At 44.6% G+C, this 23122-nt stretch overlaps 1 protein-coding gene across 5 annotated transcripts in view; it reads left to right on the top strand.

Annotated features, from left to right (window-relative positions):
- Nucleotides 1-23122, top strand: part of TERT (telomerase reverse transcriptase) — a 194568-nt gene that overhangs the window by 75934 nt on the left and 95512 nt on the right. For 4 of the 5 annotated variants that reach the window (XM_040353379.1, XM_040353380.1, XM_040353377.1 and 1 more), the window contains 2 exons: nucleotides 12171-12256; nucleotides 20332-20445. In XM_040353379.1, the coding sequence (XP_040209313.1) occupies nucleotides 12171-12256; nucleotides 20332-20445 (200 nt within the window). The remainder of the gene's footprint in view (nucleotides 1-12170; nucleotides 12257-20331; nucleotides 20446-23122) is intronic. The other variant, XM_040353378.1, reaches the window with a different exon arrangement.

The raw sequence follows: 23122 nt of genomic DNA, 5'->3' as shown, positions 1-23122 counted from the left end.
CCATTACACTTTTTAATTTCTCATCTCAAGGTTTACTAGGTAGGCGCGAGAGCACCCCCACATTACCTAATTAAAAATGTCTGTCACCCGTGATTTACGAAAAAGAAGATGGGACAGATCCACAAAGCGAGTACGCCGGCGTATCTACTGATACGCCGGCGTACTTTCAAATTTCCCGCGTCGTATCTTTGTTTTGAATCCTCAAAACAAGATACGACGGCATCTGTGTTAGATCCGACAGGCGTACGTCTTCGTACGCCTTCGGATCCAAGATGCAATACTTCGGCGTCCGCTGGGTGGCGTTCACGTCGTTTTCCGCATCGAGTATGCAAATTAGCTATTTCCGACGATCCACGAACGTATGAGCGGTCGTCGCATTTTTTTACGTCGTCTCTAATCGGCTTTTTTCGGCATATAGTTAAAGCTGCTATTTGGCCAATGTTAAGTATGGCAGCCGTTCCCACGTATAATTTAAAAAAAAATATTTTGTTTGCGTAAGTCGTCCGTGAATCGGGATGGACGTAATTTACGTCCACGTCAAAACAATGACATCCTTGCAACGTCATTTAGCGCAATGCACGGTGGGAAATTTAGGGACGGCGCATGCGCAGTTCGTTCGGCGCGGGGACGCGCTTCATTTAAATGAAACACGCCCCCCCCCCATTCTTTCAGGATTCAAACCAAAAAAAGTAAGTTACGGCGGCGTAGCGTATCTCAGATACGCTGCGCCGGGGCAGATCTTTGTGGATCTGCCCCGATAGGATTTTTATAACAGCTTACCTGTAAAATCCTTTTCTTGGAGTACATCACGGGACACAGAGCTCCCACCCCTCTTATTTGAGGATTTTGGGACACTCATTGCTTTGCTACAAAAACTGAGGCGCTCCTGGTATATAACATAGGGAGGACATTTTATGTCTAATTGATCACACCAGTGTCCAGCAGACGAAGGGAAGGGAGTAACCGCTCCAGGTGGGTGTGTTGGGAAAATCAGCAACGGTTCAGGAAATCAAGGGTGCTGGCAATGCACGAAGCAATTGATATAAGGAAAGACGGGATGGACAGCCGCACTTAAAAAAAAAAAAAAAAAACATAAGGTTGTCTTTATTGTAAAAAAATTATAAAAAATGCACTACAAAACAAGCAGAACACAGTGAAAACAGCCTACGCGTTTCACACTCCGATTAGTGCTTAGTCATGGCTAACATAAAAGAAAACACACTTCAAATATATATGATTACAGCTAAAACATGTGATGGGCACTGACCTTGGGGTTAATACACTTATGACATGTCGGATTGTTTCCGACCTACTACTATTACCCACAATATGATACAGTCGCATGGACGACATAAGCCAACAACTGTGAATGTCCCATAGACTATGTTTCACATATTGCTATTTATTCCAATAAAGGGAGTGCTTTGCACACTTCAAATTGTTATTCTTTATTTTTATATGTATATACCTGGGTGTTTTTCTAAAGGCGAGTTCAATTTTGCATTTGGGTAAATTTCATACACACATGTGAAGACACTTTCCGATCGGTCTAGGAAGTTCCCCTCACTAATTGGGTATTACCCGCAGTTGGTCAGTGCCTATCACATGTTTTAGCTGTAATCATAAATATTTTAAGTGTGTTTTCTTTTATGTTAGCCATGACTAAGCACTAATCAGAGTGTGAAACGCGTAGGCTGTTTTCCCTGTGTTCTGCTTGTTTTGTAGTGCATTTTTTATCCATTTTTTTACAATAAAGACAACCTTATGTTTTTTTTTTTGCAGTGCGGCTGTCCATCCTGTCTTTCCTTATATCAATTACCAGTGTCCAGCACCTGAAGGTGAGCTATAACCCATTAAGTAATTAACAAGGCTCTGTGTCCTGTGATGTACTCCAAGAAAAAGATTTTACAGGTAAGCTGTTATAAAAATCCTATTTTTTCATTCCACTCAACTCTCCATTATTATGCTTGGATACAGCACTTTGTGAACAGCCAGCTTCTTTAGCAATGACCTTTTGTGACTTACCCTCCTTTTTATGGAGGGTGGCAATGACTGTCTTCTGGACAGCTGTCAAGTCAGCAGTCTTCCTTGTGATTGTGTAACCTACTGAACCAGACTAAGAAACCATTTAAAGGCTCAGGAAACCTTTACAGGTGTTTTGAGTTAATTAGCTAATTAGAGTATGACACCATGAGTCCACAATAATTAACTTATTCACAATATATTTTGCTAGCTGTAAGCCATAAACCTCAAAATTAAAAGAAAGCATTTTGGTGACTGTAACGGAACCCCAAATGGGACAGGGGTTACATCCGTACACGATATTCCATTCCCCCCAGAAACTAGACACACAGCTCTGGTTGAGGTTCAAAACAGGGAATGAAACTTTATTATCTGCACATGGTAACACATTTCTCTTCAAAATACATCCCTCCCACCCTTGGGAAACAGGGTGGGTTAAATTGTCCAATGACAATGGTGATACAGGTCAGGTGTGTTCAAACTTCTCCTTCAGTAAACAGTCTTAGCAGGGGAGGGGGGTTTGCTGGAGTGATTCCCCCCCTTTCCTCACAGCAAGACACTTTAACATCCCATAATAGGTATTCAGACTGTCTACCAAGCTCCAATCCACATAGCAGACTTAATTACCACAATAGACAATGGAATGCAATCACACCCCACCCCTTTCATCACAGCAAGCTTACTAGTATACATCAGCCAACACACAATATATATATACAATATATACAATATCTGACCGCATTAAATGTGACTAGCACAGACCATAGTGGGGTTCTCATTCACCCTGTGCCCCTAAAGTCACTCCTGTTACATGGCTCCCTCCTTGTGGAACACTCTGGCAGACCCGGCTTGATCCTTTTCGGGTCAACTTGGGGATGTCCGGAACTAGGAGGCCGGGATAACGTCTGTTTGCCGGGATAAACCATCAGCATTGCCATCTGGCTTACCAGGTCGGTAGCTGATGGTGAAGGTGAATAATGGAGTTCAGCTCTGGAACATTCACTTGCTTTGCTCTCTCAATGGCTCCCAAAACCTGTTGCTGATGCTCTTGGGACAGATAAGGCACCACCTGGATGCAAATCCCATTTAATCTTTTGACAATTTCCGCCTGTTTGTGCATTTCAATGTTCAAGCCACGGGACATCTCATAATACATGACATAGTGTCGTTGCATCTCTAATTTCTCACTGGCCAACTTGTCACATTCCCATTTTAGACTGTGATATTGTGCCGGATCTACAGTACATGTCGGGGAAGGTAGTCTTACCCGGGTCTCAGCAGCAAGCGAGTTGGTTCCAGCAACGCGGGTCTGGGCACAGGTAGTCACTGTGTGGGCTTCAGCGGGGCACATCGGGGCGTACGCAGAAATAAGGGGGGCCAAATCATTCCCCAGTAGTACATCTGCTGGCAAATCCTTCATCACCCCCACATTCGCATGTCCCGAACCAACCCCCCAATCCAGGTGAACCCGGGCAACGGGTAGCCGGAAGACGGTGCCTCCCGCTACTCTTACGGCTACGGTGTCTCCGGTGTGCTGGCTCTCTGGGATGAGTTTTTTCTGTAGCAGGGTCATCGTGGCCCCAGAATCGCGTAGTCCATTGGCTACCTTTCCATTGACCCAGACAGTCTGCCTGTGTTGCTGCCTGTTGTCCTGGTTAGCTGCTTGTATCGGATCTGCCTCGTGCAGAACGTCCCAATGTTCTTCCTCCTCAACGCAGTGGGCCGCAGGCATGGGTGTGCGGGGGTTCCCCCTTTCTGGCTGTCTCCATGACTGTGACTGCCTGGGTGGATTCAATGGACAGTCTAGCTTTCTGTGTCCTAGCTGTTTACACCCAAAACACCTGATGGACTGTGAGTAGTCCTGGGAGTTGAACCTAGGCTTCTGAGGATAAGTGGCCGCTGGAGGTGGTGTTGTAGGATGGTCCGACTGGGGTTTGTAGGCAATAGGCGGCGGGGGTGCCGCTGATCCATAATCCACCCGAGCTGTGGTCTTGACCACAGAGTTGTCCAGTTTGCGGGCGTCTGTGTATTCGTCCGCCAGGCGAGCTGCTTCAGACAAGGAGAAAGGGTTTCTGTCCCGGACCCATTCTCTGACTTCCCGGGACAGTTTGTCAAAGAAGTGCTCCAGCAGGAACACCTGCAGCACCTCTTCCCCGGATTCTGCTTGGCATCCATCGACCCAGTGGGATGCTGTGCGGTGTAGGCGGCATGCCCACTCGGTATATGAGTCTCCAGTCTGCTTGCTTGTCTCTCGGAACCGCCTCCGGTATGCCTCTGGTGTGACGGCATACCTGGCCAAAAGTGCTTCTTTTACCAGTCCATAGTTCATAATATCCTTGTCTGGAATGGCCCTGAATGCTTCACTGGCCCGGCCGGACAATTTCCCAGACAAAATGGTAACCCATTCCTCTGTGGGCACCCGGTGTAGGGCACATTGCCGTTCAAAATCAGCAAGGTACCCATCAATCTCCCCTTCAGTTTCAATGAAGTTCTTAAAAGCAGCAAAATTTATCTTTCTCCTTTCAGTTGGTGCTGCTGTGACTTCTGCTGCTGCAGGACGTCTTTTCCGTAGCCAATTTGCGTCCACAGCAGCTATAACCCGGTCTATGATCTCCGGTGGAGGGTTAGGACCATAGTGTGCCAGTCTTAGCTTAACAGCCCGATCAAAACTTTCTTCCTCCGGGGTCCTGTCTGTTACGCTGGGCCTTTCCGTTATGTTGGGTCTTTCCGCTCCATCCATTTGGACAAGTTCTGTGATCACGTCCATCTTCTTATGGTTTCTGGCTGCTCTGCCCCGGCTCTCCAGTAAGTCCTTGAGGGTAGAGTGCTTCAGCCGTTCCTACTGTGTCTCCATTGTCCTGTGTCCTTGTAGCTGTCCTTTAAGGCTGTGGGATCATCTCACTGCTTGCCACCAATTGTAACGGAACCCCAAATGGGACAGGGGTTAAATCCGTACACGATATTCCATTCCCCCCAGAAACTAGACACACAGCTCTGGTTGAGGTTCAAAACAGGGAATGAAACTTTATTATCTGCACATGGTAACACATTTCTCTTCAAAATACATCCCTCCCACCCTTGGGAAACAGGGTGGGTTAAATTGTCCAATTACAATGGTGATACAGGTCAGGTGTGTTCAAACTTCTCCTTCAGTAAACAGTCTTAGCAGGGGAGGGGGGTTTGCTGGAGTGATTCCCCCCCTTTCCTCACAGCAAGACACTTTAACATCCCATAATAGGTATTCAGACTGTCTACCAAGCTCCAATCCACATAGCAGACTTAATTACCACAATAGACAATGGAATGCAGTCACACCCCACCCCTTTCATCACAGCAAGCTTACTAGTATACATCAGCCAACACACAATATATATACACAATATATACAATATCTGACCGCATTAAATGTGACTAGCACAGACCATAGTGGGGTTCTCATTCACCCTGTGCCCCTAAAGTCACTCCTGTTACAGTGACCCTTAGCCCATTATGTAAAGAATGGCTCTGTGTCCTGTGGTGTACTCCAAGAAAAGGATTTTACAGGTAAGCGGTTTTAAAAACCCTGTTTTTTAGAGCTTTAGATCATGGGTGTCCAACCGCTGGCCCGCCATGTCTTGCTCTGAGATGGTGGGTCGGCATGCCCAGATAGCGGGCTCCCGACCTGCCATCTCCGAGCATTAGTGAATGGGGTCATGTGCGTGGGGCTGGCCTATCCGTGATCACGGTGGGGCTGGCCTATCCGTGACCGTGCTGGCTTCTGGAGTCCCGCCTCCACCCCTGTGAACACTGCTGCCTTCACCTCCAGCCCCCCCCCCCCTCACCTCCAGACTGATAGAAGATACAAGTTGCAGGTTAGGGGGTGGATACGGTCTGGGGAGAGAGGGAGCAGCCAAAGTTAAATAAATAAAAAAAAACTTCTGGTGTCGGTATAAGTGTAGAAGTCAGTGCAGTGTAGAAGTCAGTGTTGTGAGGTGGATAGTGCAGTGTTGTGAGGTGGATAGTGCAGTGTTGTGAGGTGGACAGTGCAGTGTTGTGAGGTGGACAGTGCAGTGGTTTGAGGTGGACAGTGCAGTAGGGCTGCGCATCTTCACCAGTCTCACGATTCGATGCGATTACGATTATCAAGTCCACGATTCGATTCCGCCATGCATCACGATTGCAGCGCAAGTGCGCATGGCTGTCATGAAAAAAATATATAGTACTCCATTTTATTTTTCTATCTTTTAAAAAAAAAAAAAACACAATAACACTTCCTGCATGTAGCAAAGTCTAAACACAGCAGACATGATACAGGAGATGATCAGAGACTGCAGACATAATACAGGAGATGATCAGAGACTGCAGACATAATACAGGAGATGGTCAGAGACTGCAGACATGCTACAGGCGATGGTCAGAGACTGCAGACATGCTACAGGCGATGGTCAGAGACTGCAGACATGCTACAGGCGATGGTCAAAGACTGCAGACATGCTACAGGCGGTGGTCAGAGACTGCAGACATGCTACAGGCCGTGGTCAGAGACTGCAGACATGCTACAGGCGGTGGTCAGAGACTGCAGACATGCTACAGGCGGTGGTCAGAGACTGCAGACATGCTACAGGCGATGGTCAGAGACTGCAGACATGCTACAGGCGATGGTCAGAGACTGCAGACATGCTACAGGCGATGGTCAGAGACTGCAGACATGCTACAGGCGATGGTCAGAGACTGCAGACATGCTACAGGCGATGATCAGAGACTGCAGACATGCTACAGGCGATGGTCAGAGACTGCAGACATGCTACAGGCGATGGTCAGAGACTGCAGACATGCTACAGGCGATGGTCAGAGACTGCAGACATGCTACAGGCGATGGTCAGAGACTGCAGACATGGTAGAGGAGATGATCAGAGACTGCGGACATGGTACAGGAGATGATCAGAGGCTGCGGACAATAATATATTCATCTATTTACATTATCAGTAATTATTATCCATTGATTTAAATAATCATTTGGATGTTCTTTAGTTATGCACTCATATAGTGGTCTCACTATATTCACGAATATGCCAGCAAATATATTTAAGAAAAAAATATATATTTCTACACCGGGACACCATTAACCTTGGTGGGGTACCGTATTTTCCGGCGTATAAGACGACTCGGCGTATATGACGACCCCCTAATTTTCCATGAAAAATTTTGATTTTGGGATATACTCACTGTATAAGACTACCCCCTTCTTACTGTCTTTCTGGAAGCTGAGGGGGGAGCCAGAACCGCTGACAGAAACAGGCTTTTTCAAATCTCACTGTGCCATTACATTACTCACTGTGCCATTACATTACTCACTGTGCCATTACATTACATGCCCAGACTGTGCCACTACATGCCCCCACATTGCCACTGTGCCATTACATGCCCCCACATTGCCACTGTGCCATTACATGCCCCCACATTGCCATTGTGCCATTACATGCCCCCACATTGCCACTGTGCCATTACATGCCCCCACATTGCCATTGTGCCATTACATGCCCCCACATTGCCATCACTTGCCCCTCACATTGCCATTGTGCCATTACATGCCCCCACATTGCCATCACTTGCCCCCACTGTGCCTGAACTTGTTGCCCCCCCCCCCCCCAGTGCAATAACACTCACTTTTTTTCCCCAGCGCTGACAGTCTAACATGCTGCGATCGCGAGCGTGAATGATTTCAAAGCCGCGCCTTCACTGCAGAGTGTTCTGTGATAGGAGGAACAAAAATCTTCCCAGCAGCGCCTCTGTTATGTTTTCCGCCTATCACGGACGTCTTCTCATCTCGTCCGAGGATGAGAAGGCATCTGTGATAGGAGGAACAAAGAACAGAGGCGCTGCTGGGAAGATTTTTGTTCCTCCTATCACAGAACACTCTGCAGTGAAGGTGCGGCTTTGAAATCATTAACGCTCGCACTCGCAGCATGTTAGACTGTAAGCGCTGGGGAAAAAAAGTGAGTACTGAGACTGTACCCGGCGTATAAGACGACCCCCGACTTTGGATGCATGTTTTTGCATCCAGAAAGTCGTCTTATACGCCGGAAAATACGGTATTTAGAATATATATACTCTCACTAATATAATCACATTTTTAATCAATCTCACTAATTTAATCAAATCTCCATGTGTGTGGCTGCATTGTTTTAGTAAGTACCGTATGCCGACATACTATTTCTATTATTGTAGATGAGAAGGGATCTGCCTGCTCACCATCCCCCCGATCTCTGTTCCAGCCACCGCTGTTGGAGAATCTGACAGAACACCGGTGTTCTCACGTCTCTCCTGAGGGAATTCTCAAGTTCGCCCACCGACTGTAGCTATCAGAGATTCAGAAGAGAGGCAGGCGAGCTGACGTCAGGAGAGACGAGACATGAGAGGCGGGCAGGGGCTGAGGTGAGGAGAGAGGCGTTCCGCGCTGACACATCAGGAGAGACGTGAAGAGATGTGAGAGGCGGGCTGTGCTGACACGTCAGGAGAGGCGTGCGGGGCTGACGTGAGGAGAGAGGCGGGCCGGGCTGACGTCAGGAGAGACGGGCAGTCACATGAGCAGCATGTACACAAACAAAATGAGGTAACGTACGGAGCGCTCTCCCGGGAGGGGCGGGCGGTGTAATCGATTCTCACGGTCGCATGCATCGAAATCGCATCGGGCACACCGGAATCGCGATGCTGCGATTAATTTCAACACCCCTACAGTGTTGTGAGGTGGACAGTGCAGTGTTGTGAGGTGGACAGTGCAGTGAGGTGAGGTGGACAGTGCAGTGTTGTGAGGTGGCCAGTGTAGTGAGGTGGACAGTGCAGTGTAGTGAGGTGGACAGTGTAGTGTAGTGGTCATTGTAGTGTAGTGGACAGTGTAGGAATCGGGTAGTGTAGTGGACAGGTAGGTCAGTGTAGTGGTGGCAAGTATAGGAAGCAGGTAGGTTAGTGTAGTGGTCAGGTAGGTAGGTTAGTGCAGTGGTCAGTGTGGGAATCAGGCTGGTTTGTACTATTGTAGGAAGTGAAGGGACTTGGGGGGTGCTAAAAGTCCACAGGTTAGGGGGGCGCAAATTACTTGCCTTGCCCCGGGCGCTGACAAACCATACGCCACTGATGCTCATTGTGGCCCGCGACCGGTTACCAAGTCGATAAAGTGGCCCTCGCTCCTCAAAAGGTTGGGCACCCCTGCTTTAGGTTTGTAGCATTTGCATTTACTGGCGCATGAGTATATCAATCTCCACTTGCTTTGACAATCGCCACCAATAGAGGACATTTCCAGGCATTCCCCATGATTACCCTGTATGGGAATGCATGCATGACCCGTCTGTTAATTCAGGGGTCCATGCAGTGAGGCGAGCTGCTATTACTATCTGCGGTGTCGGTTCTTCACGGATACACCCACAAGAAAATTTAGATGCACATCTTGACACTTTTTGGGTTCTTATGTGTCCTGCTCGCTATGAACTTTAACATTTCCATAAAAATCTTCTTGCTTATTTATTTTTTATGTTTTAGCTCTGCACTATTATGTTGATTTGCTAGGATGTGGTATTTTGGCCTCAAGTGTTCAGCTGCGTAGTTGTGAGGATTGGTTTTACACTTTCTATTATTTTATCGTTCCATTTTACCACTATTGATCACTGCGTCAAAGGGCTGCATTCTTCTTTTCTAAAAACAGACACAGGCTCTGTCTAAAGCCGTCTGGTTGAAAAAGGTGGCTGAAATCATTTAACTGGAAGACCTGGTGGCCACGGAGGGGAGCCTTCGGAAAAATATCCTCAAACTGGTTCTACTGGCATGAATTTGTCTACTCTGAGGAGCACAGGGTGTTGCTGAACTAAATCGTCCACATTGGTGGTCATACCGTTGGGTCCCCTGGTCCTGGAGAGATGGCGGAATATACCCTTTCCTCTCCGGCCCCCCTCTTTCCCCTTCACAACTTCTCTATCTCCCTGTTTTGTTTTTGTCTCCTCTTTTTATCACTTTCTCCTTCCTCTTTTCTCCTCTTTCGAAGTCTTCCTTTGCGCGTCCTTCTTTGTTTTCTCTTACCAACGGTAATTTCATTGTAAAATGCCACATGTGGTACAGAGACTCCCTAGTGCCTGATTTTTCGGGACACCTTCTTGCATATCTACCCATGCCTGCAATCACATGGTTACATAGTAGGTGAGGTTGAAAAAAGTCCAACATATGTGTGTGATTATATGTCAGTATTACATTGTATATCCCTGTATGTTACGGTTGTTCAGGTGTGTATCTAATAGTTTTTTTAAACTATGATGCCCCCCCCCCCCCCCCCTGCTGAAACCACCGCCTGTGAAGGGGAATTCCGCATCCTTGCCGCTCTTAAATTAAAGAAAGTCTCACATGGAATTGATTTCCATGTGAGACGTGTGATCCCCTTGCTGAGTCTCATTTTGAACGTGTTATTTTGTTTGACGTGTCTGTTTCTGTTATATGGTTTCTGTACTTACCGTGTGATGCTTTAAAAATTAAGTATTGGGGGCCCACTTACATTTGTGCATTGTATGAAATCTTTCCTATTCTTAAAAGTGCTTCTGACCTGTACAGAGAGGTCTGTAGAGCTGTTTTAAAAAGTACACATGGTGATTTTTTTTTTGTTCAAAATCCTGTTTCCTACTGTTTTTTTTTTCTTCCTATGAGCGTATAAATAGTACTGTTTCAAAGAAGAATAGTAGATATTTTTTTATGAAAATGATTGCAAACAAAAAGCAGAAAATGCCCTTTGTCTCAAAAAGCACTTACAGAAACATACAACATAATATGCTTCATACCACTTTCCATCAGTATAATGTACATATACTGCAGCAAGGTGGCACTGCTGCGTCGGATCACGTGCTAGGCACGTGATACAACACTACTGGGTCATGGGTGCGCATTGCGCGCTGCCCCCGACCCGCTCCCACTATAATCTGAAACAACGGGAGCTGATCTGTGGAAAACATGGACTTGATGTCCGCTGGCACCCGCCGATCATTAGGCAGAGGGCTAGAACGGCGATCTGCCTATGTAAACAAGACAGATCACTGTTATGTTAGTACAGAAAGCATGGATCCTGTGTTCCTGTAAAGCAGCAACATCAATACATGCTTTTTGGGATTTTTTTTTACCAAAAATATGTAGCAGAGTACATATTGGCCTAAATTAATGAAGAAATTATTTTTATTTTATTTTTTTCGTTTTTATATTGGATATGTTTTATAGCAGAACAATATATATATTTCAAAATGTTCTTCTTTTTTTTGTTTAAAGGGCAAAAAAGAATCACAGTGGTGATCCATTACAATCAAAAGAAATCTCTGTGATGAAAGAACAAAAATGTTGTTTGGGTACAGCGCTGCACGACCACGGAATTGTCAGTTAAAGTAACGCAGTGCCGTAGCGCAAAAATTACTTAGTCATGAAGGGGGGTAAATCTTCCGACGGTTAAGTGGTTGTGAAGGCATAAACATTTTTTGGAGAGAATGCATCCGGTAAAAAAAAAACTTTTCTATCTGTGCATCTCTCCTTAACCCAATCTCAAACACTTACCTGACATTCAATCCAGTGATATCCCTGCTGGAAGCCCCACTCTCCTTTCTTGCTCCCTTTCACAGATGACATTCAGTCAAATCCTGTGATGTGAGGGATTTGTGGGGCAGAGCCGTGCCACGCTGTTTGTGTCAAGAGATGTACACAGTCCAGTTCTGGCAAGCCTTAGATGGGGCCCCCATAAAAAAAAAGCTTCCTATGGGGGCCCACTGAGAAAAGGAGGAATCGGGAGCACTGGCAGGGGACCTGAGAAGAGGGAGTTTGGGACTGCTCTGTACAGTACCATTGCACAGAACAAATAACTTTAATTAGGAGCTGGTATCTCAATTAATTGAAAACTGAAAAATAAGCACATGGGTCAAAAATGTTGGTCAGAATGATGTGTCTGTTGTGCTGATGCCTCTGCATGTTAGCTGCAGCCAGATGTACAGCTCTCTGCTGTTAGTCCTGGCATATGGGCAACCAGGCAGAATCATTCAGCTTCTGTAAAAGAACCAGACACTTTCTGGGAGCGCTACTTCAACTGCTATTTTTTATTTATTTTTTGCCTCAACATACGCCTAAACTTTTGAAATGTCATTTTTTTTTTTATGTTTCAGAACCTTTTTCTGAATGAGAGCTCAAGCAAATTACTAGCATTTTTACAGGAAATGATATGTAACCATATCTTGAGAATACACGAACAGTAAGTTTTCATTTTTATTTGTGTACAAAGTATTTACATAATTTGGATAAAAAACAGTGTAGCGTATAAATATCCCACACTCAATAGGTGAAAAACAAACAAAATAATTCAATACAGAAGTGATTCCTGTGTCCAAGTGAAAAGTAGAAGTCCCTAATCTCCGAAGTCCAAATAGCTGAATATAAACTGACAGTCCCACAAGCCGTGTTTTAGAAGGTGAATTGTCAAGGTAAGCAGACTGTCACCAGAGTGCTCTTATTCCGATTACCAGAAGATTAAGAAGTGGTCAAATCCTGCTCATAATCAGGAGAATTAAAGGGACACTTAAAGGTTCCTGTTTTTTATTTATTTTTAAAATAACAAACATGTCATACTTACCTCCACTGTGCAGCTCGTTTTGCACAGAGTGGCCCCAATACTGGTCTTCTGGGGTCCCTCTGTGGCTGTCTCGGCTCCTCCCCGCATCAGCTAACCCCCTTCATGGGAAGCTCTCTCCCAAGGGGGTTCGCTTGTGGGCGCGCTCCCGTGATGCAGCCGGCGGCTATAGCCGCCGACTGTATCACTTGGCCCTGCCCCCCGCGTCATTGATTTGAATGACAGCAGCAAGAGCCAATGGCTGCGCTGCTATCAATCAACCAATGAATGAACCAAGAAGCCAGTGCGTTTACGGCGCGGGACTTTCGAGGGGTCGGGGGCTGCTAATCCTCGGATGTTTTTTCACCTGAATGCATTAAGGTGAAAAAACATGTACCTTTACAACCCCCTTTAAGCCTTCTCTGTATTTGGTGATTTGGAGGAGGAGGTGAATAGGAGTTCTCCGCAGCCCAGAAAGTGGATCGAATTCCCCTGATTTCAGAGCGTGATTTGCCCACTTCTTAGTGGCCTCATGTGTTTTGGTAAGCGTAATAACAGCACTCTCTGGTGACATTCTGCTTTCCATGACCTTCTAAAACACGGCTTGTGGGACTGTCCGTTTTTATTCAACCATTTGGACTTTGGAAATTTGAGACTTCTACTTTTCCCTTGGACACAGAAATCACTGCTGTATAGAATTATTTAAGTTATTCTGTTTGTTTTTCACCTTTTGAGTGTGCAATATTTAAGCGCTGCACTGTTTTTTTTTTTTTTTTTCCTTGTATTCTAATGTCAAGTATCAGCTTTTAGGCATATACTGTAAATTCTTTTGACACAAGCACGGATTGTTTTGTACATATATATTTACATAATTTACTGTGCTTTCCATTGATATCACAGCTTTTACAACAATATTGAACTATTTTTATAGTTTTCATTTTTATAAACTTGTTCCTCTGAAACTAATGCCACCATCCTGTTGCAGACGTGTATACTATTATGTATCTTTAAAGTAGAACTATAGAAAAACTTTTTTATTTTATTTTTATTTTGAATATTGTAAGGGAGGGTTATAACTCCTGATGTTTTTTTTGCCAGCCTTGTCTCATTGGGGAGATTGACTTTCACTTCCTGTCCCAAAGCCAAAACAGAAAGTGAGAGGACATTCTTGAAAATTAAGGGAATCGCTTGAGCACCCATGAGTTAGACTCTAATGCCGCGTACACACCATCACTTTCTGCGATGAAAAAATGCGACGGTTTATGTGATGGAAAAAAACGACATTTTTCAAACTTCAATTTGAACAACGACGTAGCATACACACCATCACTTTTTCACAACGCTCTAGCAAAGCGCAGTTCCGTCAATCACGCACGACGTCACTATAAAGGGTCATTTCCATGCGGAAGACGGCCTCTTTTGCTGATATCGTGTTGCTGCGTGTTAGTAAAAGTTTGGTGAGAGACGATTCGTGATTTTCAGTGTTTGTGCTTTAAATTTCGTTTTCTGTTGTACAGTTTGTGTATTTGTCGTCGGATCTGTGATACAGTGCTTGTACTAAGGACGTATTTGTTTTGGCATTACGTTTTTGTGTGCACGGTGCTGTTTAGCAGGTCGTTCTTCAGAGGCCATTCTGTACTTCAGGGCGTAATTTTTAGTCTGATCTGATTTGACGACCGTTTTCTAGCCATGTTGCAGCCACTTCACACACTCCCAAATCAACACAAAATAGAGATTTCCACTAAAATTGGTGACAAAATAAAAAAAAAAAAAGGTTGCCCAATATATATATTTCAAATTTTGAAGATGGAAGATACAACTAAATAACAGAACACAAACATAAACATTATCAAACAAGAAAGAAACTACTTAAAAGCTTGTCATAACTATGTAACAAGATCAGCCGCAACAAACGTCCATTTTTGGGTAGCAGTTAAAAGCAGGGGTTAAAGAAGCGCTTTCTTTTCTTGTATATAAGCTGAAAAAGACCTAACGAATGTGCTTATTCCATTCTGAACAGTCGTTTTACCTGAATGAGCGCTGCCGTCTCCTAACTTGCTTCTGAGCATGCGCGTGCTTAAAACGACGTTTTTACGTACACACGGTCAATGTTTAGAAAGCGACGTCGGCCAAAAACGACACATAAAATTGAAGCATGCTTCAAATTTTTTTGGTCGTTTTTCAGAAGATATAAAATGACGTTTTTGCCCACACACGGTCAATTAAATTGACGTTTTTCAAAACGTCGTTTTTTTTCATCGCAGAAAGTGATGGTGTGTGTACGCGGCATCAGGGCCAGATCCATGAAGCGCGGCGCGTCTTTACGGCATACGTAGTGTATCTCGGATACACTACGCCGCCGTAACTTACAGCGTATTTCCCATATTCTCAAAGAATTTGCGCCGTAAGTTACGGCCACGTAGTGTATCTGTGTCGGCGTAAGGGCGCGCAATTCAAATGGATGAGATGGGGGCGTGTTTTATGCTAATACGTCTTGACCCGACGTAAATGACGTTTGATCTGAACTGCGCATGCGCCGTCCGTGGGGGTATCCCAGTGCGCATGCTCGAAATTAACCCACAACAAGCCAATGCTTACGACGTGAACGTCATTCTACGCAAAGCCCTATTTGCAAACGACGTAAAATTTTCAAAATTCGACGCAGGAACGACGGCCATACTTAACATAGGATACGCCTCATATAGCAGGGGTAACTATACGCCGAAAAAGCCTTACGGAAACGACTTAAAAAAATGCGCCGGCCGGACGTACGTTAGTGGATCGCCGTATCTAGCTAATTTGCATACTCAACGCGGAAATCGACGGAAACGCCACCTAGCGGCCAGCGTAAATATGCACCTTAGATCCGACGGCATACTAATGAAGAGCCATCCTAAAATTGATGTCTCTTTACAGAGTGTTGCACGTGTGAACAAGTCCTTATGGTGACACTATGACTATTGTGGCAGTGATTAGGGACAATCTAACCGGAGTGGCAGTGTTTAGGGACAGGTAGTGGTGATTAGGGGAACTGACTGGTAACAACATTTTTTAATTAATTTTAACCACTTGCTTACTGGGCACAATATACCCCCTTTCTGCCCAGGCAAAATTTCAGCGACGTGGCTTCCAAACAAAATTGACGTACTTTTTTTTACCCACAAATAGAGCTTTCTTTTGGTGGTATTTGATCACCTCTGTGGTTTTTATTTTTTGCGCTATTAACAAAAAAAGACCGTAATTTTTTTTTAAAAAAACACCATTTTTAACTTTTTGCTATAATATCCCAATAAAAAAAAAAATTATATACAAAAAAAATTCCACAGTTTAGGCCGATACGTATTCTTCTACATATTTTTGGTAAGTAAAAAAAAAAAAAACGCAATAAGCGTAAAGTGATTGGTTTGCGCAAAAGTTATAGCGTCTACAAAATAGGGGAGAGAATTATGACTTTTTTTTTTTTTTACTAGTAATGGCGGCAATCTGCGATTTTTGTCAGGACTGCGATATTGCGGGGGACACATCGGACACTTTTGACACTATTTTGGGACCATTCACATTTATACAGCGAACAGTGTTATGAATATGCACTGACTACTAGGGGTGAGGAAGGGGAAATATGTTCCCTGGGAGTGATTCTTACTGTGGGGGAGGGGGACTGACTGGGGGAGGAGTCCGATCTGTGTCCCTATGTACAAGGGACACGCCATCGGTCTCCTCTCCCTTACAGGACATGGATCTGTGTGTTTACACACACAGATCCACGTCCCTGGCTCTGTGACTGCCGATCGCGGGTACCTAGCGGACGTCGCGGCCACCAGGCACTCGCATTGACACCCACGTGACACGGCGGGCACAGCTTTTCCCTGATACGCGCCCGCGGTGGCGCGCATCACGGAAGTAAACAGGAGGACGTCCATGGACGTCCACCCGGCAGGAAGGGCGCGGTGCTGTAGACGTCTTTTGTCTATAGAGCGGGCGCCAAGAGGTTAATATACTTTTTATATACCGTCACCAGAGTAGTGCAATGTAACCACCGTGAAACTGTACTACCCTGGAGGGGGGGGGGGGGGGGGGGTTAGGTCGCGATCACTGTAAAAGCAATTGTTTTAAATGGCTTTCATTCATGAGTCACTGTTTACCATTATGATTGCTGTGATTGACCCTGTACCCTGTAATCACGGTAACCAATTACAGAGATTACAATAATAAACAATGCTATCATGAATGAATGGCATGCATGAGAGTTGTTTGACATATGATCGCTCTAATTGGTCTCAGCAATCACATGGTGCATGAGCAAAAAGACGTACGAGTGTATCCTCCTGGAACAGAGTATCCAACCGGCTGTTTATATACATTGGCGGGCGGGAAGTTGTTAAATGTACCATTTTAAAGAATTTTGTTTATATAAGTAAAAAAATACCATTGATCCATCCAGACATCTTTGGAGCTTACTGTGCCAATTGTTGTCAGTTATTGTTCCCAGCTATCTCTCCCTTCTATGTTCTATAGATGAGGATAGATGGAAATGTTCTGTAGCTCTAAAACACTTCTATTCTAGAGTATCAGTACTGATTCTCCATAGATACAGCGGCTGCCCATGCTGTTTCTTCAGAGCCCTGTGTCGTGATAGGCGGCTCCCGCGCGCATATGCGGGAGTGACGTCCTCGTGCCTCCGGCCAGTCACAGAGCCGGAGTCTGTGAACCCAGAAGAAAAACCGGGTGAAGATGGATACCATCTCCACCAATGGCATTACATTGCTTAGTTTTGAGGTAAGTTTCACATAACGTGCTAGTATGTGATGCATACTATAGCGCATTATGCCTTTGCCCTGCAGGAAAGAAAAATAAATGTGCAGCGGTTTGCAACCTCTTTTTTTTCTTTTTCTTAATTCTTCTTTATTTTGTTTTTTACCCAAAGTACAGTGTTTACAGAGTTACTCACATCCATAGCATAAGGTGCATAGTGCATGCAGTAAAGTACAAAGCCATCGCCAACAGTGATCATAGCATGCATACTAAAATTACTCTACCTCTTCCCACCCCCTCTCCTATCCCCCCCCTCCTACCACCTCCCCCCACCACCCCCCTCCCCTACCTAATCTCCCCCCCCTCGATATATCTCTAATGCCTTCTTGTAAGGAAAGATAAAGGCCAACCGAGGTGGAGGGGTGAAGTTGCCTCTTTCACGACTATAGCTCGTAATCTCTTTTGGGGAGGAGCCAAAATTTGATATCACTTGCTTTGATTTTTGGTTGTTGAAAAATTGTTATCTTCTATGGTAGGGGGAAGCTTCTAATGGTGACGATCTTTTACCTCTACGGAGGGAAGCCTGTGTATCTCAACCAGGGTCCCCACACTTTTTCTAACCTTTTGTGATTGCCTTGTTTAATAAAGGCCACTCTCTCGCTCTCAATCAGTATATTTATGGTTCCAATCCAGTTTCTAACAGATGGGGGGCCATTCGCCTGCCAGCGTTGCACAATTAGTTTGCGTGCATGAAATAGGCCTCTCAACACACCCTCCAATGTTCCCGGGGGAACTCTATGGTCTTCCATGTCTCCCAGGAGGCAGGTTCTAGCGTCTGGCTCTAAAGAGGTCTTAAAAATGCCATTAAGTTTGTTGATGACCTCTGTCCAGTATCTGAAGAGTTTGGGACACCTCCAGAACATATGGACGAGGTCGCCTGTAGCCTTACATCTAGGGCATTCGTCTCTCGGTTTCCAGCCTAGTTGAAACCCGATGTAGTAAAAATAGATGGGACATTCTCTGTGCTGGAGAAATAGATACTAGAACCCCTCTATTTAGGATCCTACTCCACTGCTCTTGCGTTATCGGTCCCAAGTCCTGTTCCCATCTTTCTCTACTCTTTAGTGAACCCGATTGGTTTATGGCCCTGGCCCCCAATTTATTATATAGCTCTGAAATAAACCCTTTCGTGGAATCTCTTTGGGCTATTTTGTTGAGGATCGGGGTCTGCATCCTATCTAGCGAATGAGTCTTAAACTGAGTCTGAGTGGCATGCCTGATCTGGAGATATTTAAAAAAGGTTTTATTTGGGATATTGAATTCTTGTCTTAGGTCTGAGAATGACTTCATAATATTTCCCTCATACAGATGGACAAGGCGCGTAATTCCCTGTCTCTCCCAAATGTTGCATTTTCCCACCCCCTTGACTTCAGGGAGATTTTTATTGTTCCAAAGGGGAGCGAACTCAGTTACTCCAAGGTATCCCAATAGAGCCTTTGTTGTCCTCCATACCTTATTAATTAAATTTATGGTCGGGCACTTATGAGCAAATGAATTTGCTTCCAAAGCTTCTGCTAGTGTTTTATGCGGAGCCCCTGTTAGCATTAATCTTAAGCAATCTTTTCTCAGGTCTGGGATTCCACACCCTGCGATATGCTGTAGCTGAGACGCCAGGAAATAAATTCTCGGGTGTGGGACCGCCATCCCTCCCTCCCCAACCGGGAGTTGCATGGTCTGCAACCCGATTCTGGCCTATCCGCCTTTCCACATTAATTCGCGAAATAGCGTTTCCACCCTTTTAAACCACACTTGGTTGACCCAAATCGGAGAGTTGTGGAGGACGTATAATATCTGAGGGAGCCAGATCATTTTAATTAGACTGCATCTCCCGGCTGCAGAGAGAGGGAGGCGGCTCCAGATGTCTTTTTTTTTTTGCTTCAGTTTCAATAATAAGGGGGCCATGTTTGTGCCAATATATTCATTGACATCCCTGGTAATCCAAATCCCCAAATATTTAAATGTAGTCTGGATTTTTAACTGGGGCATATGGGCTGGCGTCCGATATTGTACTGTATCTATTGGAAACAGAGCCGACTTATCCCAGTTAATAATTAATCCTGAGAACTTACCGAACTCCCTAACCATTTGGACCACTGGGCCCGACGAGTTAACATCCCCTATGAAAAACAGGATGTCGTCCGCGAACAACGACACCCTGTCTTCATCTAGGCCCCTTTTGAATCCCAAAATGTCTTCCTTAAACCTAGTTTTTATAGCTAGGGGCTCCATAGCCAATGCGAATAGGAGTGGGGACAGAGGACAGCCTTGTCTCGTTCCCCTCTCCAATTCAAATAGGTCTGATGCTTCGCCATTAATCTTAACTTTTGCACGTGGTTTATTGTATAGGAGCTTGACCCACCTAATAAAGGACGGGCCAAACCCAAAGCCTTCCAGTACCCGCCATAAATACGTCCACTCCAGGCTGTCAAATGCCTTAGCAGCATCCAAGGCCAGCAATGCCCTGGGGCCCTCGTTATCGGTGGGAACCTGCATATTTAAGAAAACCCTTCTTATGTTCAGGCCTGTTGACCTGTTGGGAATAAATCCCGACTGGTCTGGATGAATTAGACTCTCGATACACCCTTTTAATCGTGTTGCCAGTACCTTTGCAAGGATTTTTACGTCCGTGCAAAGCAGTGAAATTGGACGATATGAAGAAGGGTCAAGTTGATCTTTTCCCTCTTTATAAATTATAATGATTGTTGCCTCCATCATGGAGGGAGGGAGATACCCTTTAGAAAAAGCGTGGTTCAGAGTGTGTAATAGCTCCGGTAACAGTACATCCCCGTATTGCTTAAAAATTTCTATTGCAACCTCTTTAATTACATTTTTGTTCTTGGAATTGGATACACTTTAAATATTTTTAATTTTTTGTAAAATAATATATATATTTTTTTTATTCGATTTAGATATTTTGTACAGCGCTGTGGAATACCTCAAGGCTTCATGTTGTCAGCATTACTTTGTAGCTTATGCTATGGTGATCTGGAAAACAAAGTATTTAATGGGGTACAAGAAAATGGGTAAGCAGAATTTATTTTACTATGAAAATAATCATTTAAAAAAAAATAACTGCATCATTAAAGGGGTTGTAAAGGTAAAACATGTTTTCCCTAAATCGCTTCCTTTACCTTAGTGCAGTCCTCCTTCAATTTTGGTTTTAAATGTCCTTATTTCTTCTGAGGAATCCTCACTTCCTGTTCTTCTGTCTGTAACTACACGCAGTAATGGAAGGCTTTCTCCCTGGTGTGGAGAAAGCCTCTTGAGGGGGAAGGGGGCGAGCAGGAGGGTCAGGACGCTCTCTACTTTGCAGATGGAGAAATGAGCTGTGTGTTAGTGGGTGTCCTGAGACTCCTGCTCGCCCTCTCCCCCCTCAAGAGGCTTTCTCCACACCAGGGAGAAAGCCTCCAATTACTGCGTGTAGTTACAGACAGAAGAACAGGAAGTGAGGATTTCTCAGAAGAAATAAGGACATTTAAAAGCAAAATTGAAGGATGAGATAAGTGAAGGAAGACTGCACTAAGGTAAAGGAAGCTATTTAGGGAATTTTTTTCTTCTTACCTTTACAACCCCTTTAAGTTATTGCACTTTTTTACTTCCTCTGGGATTCCTGGAATGCTGTGGGTATACATATATTTGATAAACACACTGTACATACAATGTTGTCAAATGCTAGTTAATATTAAAGCGTAGCTCACCTCTCCTATTCTTCTATCTGTCAAGGACAACTCCATCAGCCTTTATTTAGAACTGTGATTGTAATGGCAAAGAATGCAAAAATTACCAGCTATGACACCAGCCATTTGAAAGCCTGAAAGATTTGTTGAGAGCTGACTTAAGCACACTGGCAACTGTGGCAGTTATCACTAGGAGGATACCTTGAATGTACAATTTATTGAACCTTTTTTAACTGAATTTTTGGTTCTAAAGGCAGAAGTTTTTTTTACCTGAGCCCCCTCTCAATCAAGCGATGTTGCACGAGAGACTCGGCTGCCCGGGACTCTCCCTCCTCATTGGCTGAGACAGCAGGAGAGAGAGGGGGCCGAGCCGTGGCTTTGTGTCTGAATGGACAAAGGGAGCTGCGGATTTGCCTGGGTGACCCCAAAGCAAGCTGCTTGCTGTGGGGGCTTTCAACAGGAGGGAGGGGCCAGGAGAGCCGAAGAGGGACCAGAGAAAGAGGATCTTGGCGGTTCTGTGAAAAACCACTGCACAGAGCAGGTAAGTATAAAATGATTGTTTTTTTGTTTTGTTTTTGTTTTCTTACAAAAAAAACAAGACTTTATCACTTTAAATCAGTGGGTTTAGTTTCCTTAAAAAAAAGGTTATGGGCAAGTAATGGGCAGGTTTTATTATATATGCTAGCTTTGCTTTGCTACTTAGGGAGCACTAGCTCTGACTGACCAGAGAGATCATTGGAATACTGTAGTGAAATATACTAGAAAATGAAAGATTGACAGTGTGTGTGTGGCCTGGTCTGGCCAATCCGATGAACGAAAAGACAAACCTAGTGCTTATAGGCACAGCATAACCCCTCAGGATTTTTAGAACAGACCGGGTGAGTATTTAAAAGGTATTGTTTACTGAAGACATTTGATAATCTATACAGTAGAAAAGTATAATCAATTGCAGTAAAAAAATACAAGCATAAATGTAGGTGCCCTCTGGTATGAAGTGCTATTGCACGTATCTGTTGGAGATGACGCCTGACATGTTTCAGACCCCTAGGTCCTTCTTCATAGGCTGAATGTCATCTAAAGGATACATACTAGGGGTGCCGAATTTAATAGGTGCATCGCGATTCAGGTGTCCCCGATGCATGCGATCGTAATAATCGATGTCAAGCCCCGCCCCTCCCGGGAGAGCACTTCCATGCAGCTGTTACCTAATTTCCTAGTGTTTGTATATGCCGCACTCTTGTGACTGCCCGGCCCGCCCCTCTCCTCTCTGCTCTTACATCTCATGTCCCTCCTGGCGTCAGCCCCGCCCACTGACTGTAGCTATCAAGCTCAGAAGAGAGGCGGGAGGGGCTGAAGCCAGGAGAGATGTGAGAGCAGAGAGGAGAGAGAGAGAAAGTCCACATCAAACAGATCAGGGGGCAGAGCCGAGTGTTTTTAACTATGAACCTGATGGCTTCGTCCTGTATTCCGGGACAAGCCAAGAACAAGGCCGCATTTCAGCTACCTTAAAATAACATGTGGTAGAAATCGCATACCCAGGAAAAGTTTCTTCTACTGCAGTTTAACTCAGAGAGAAACTATTTTTTTAATTTGACTACAGACAAAATAGAAGAAGAATGAAAAAAATAATGATATTAAATATTTCATACATTAACTGTTGTGTAACACTTTCTGCTCCCGATTCTGTCTCCCAGCTCCACTATTAACCACTTGCTTACTGGGCACATATACCCCCTTTCTGCCCAGGCAAAATTTCAGCTTTCGGCACTGTCACGCTTTGAATGACAATTGCGCAGTCGTGCGACGTGGCTCCCAAACAAAATTTACGTCCTTTTTTTCCCACAAATAGAGCTTTCTTTTGGTAGTAGTTTTTTACCTGTGCAGTTTTTATTTTTTGCGCTATAAACAAAAATAGTGTGACAATAGAGTGACAATTTTGAAAAAAACACTATTTTTTACTTTTTGCTATAATAAATATCCCATTTAAAAAAAAAAAACGTTTAGTCCGATACGTATTCTTCTA

This window comes from Rana temporaria, chromosome 5, assembly GCF_905171775.1.
Source record: "Rana temporaria chromosome 5, aRanTem1.1, whole genome shotgun sequence".
Taxonomy (NCBI): domain Eukaryota; kingdom Metazoa; phylum Chordata; class Amphibia; order Anura; family Ranidae; genus Rana; species Rana temporaria.
This window is presented reverse-complemented; position numbering and strand designations above follow the sequence as displayed.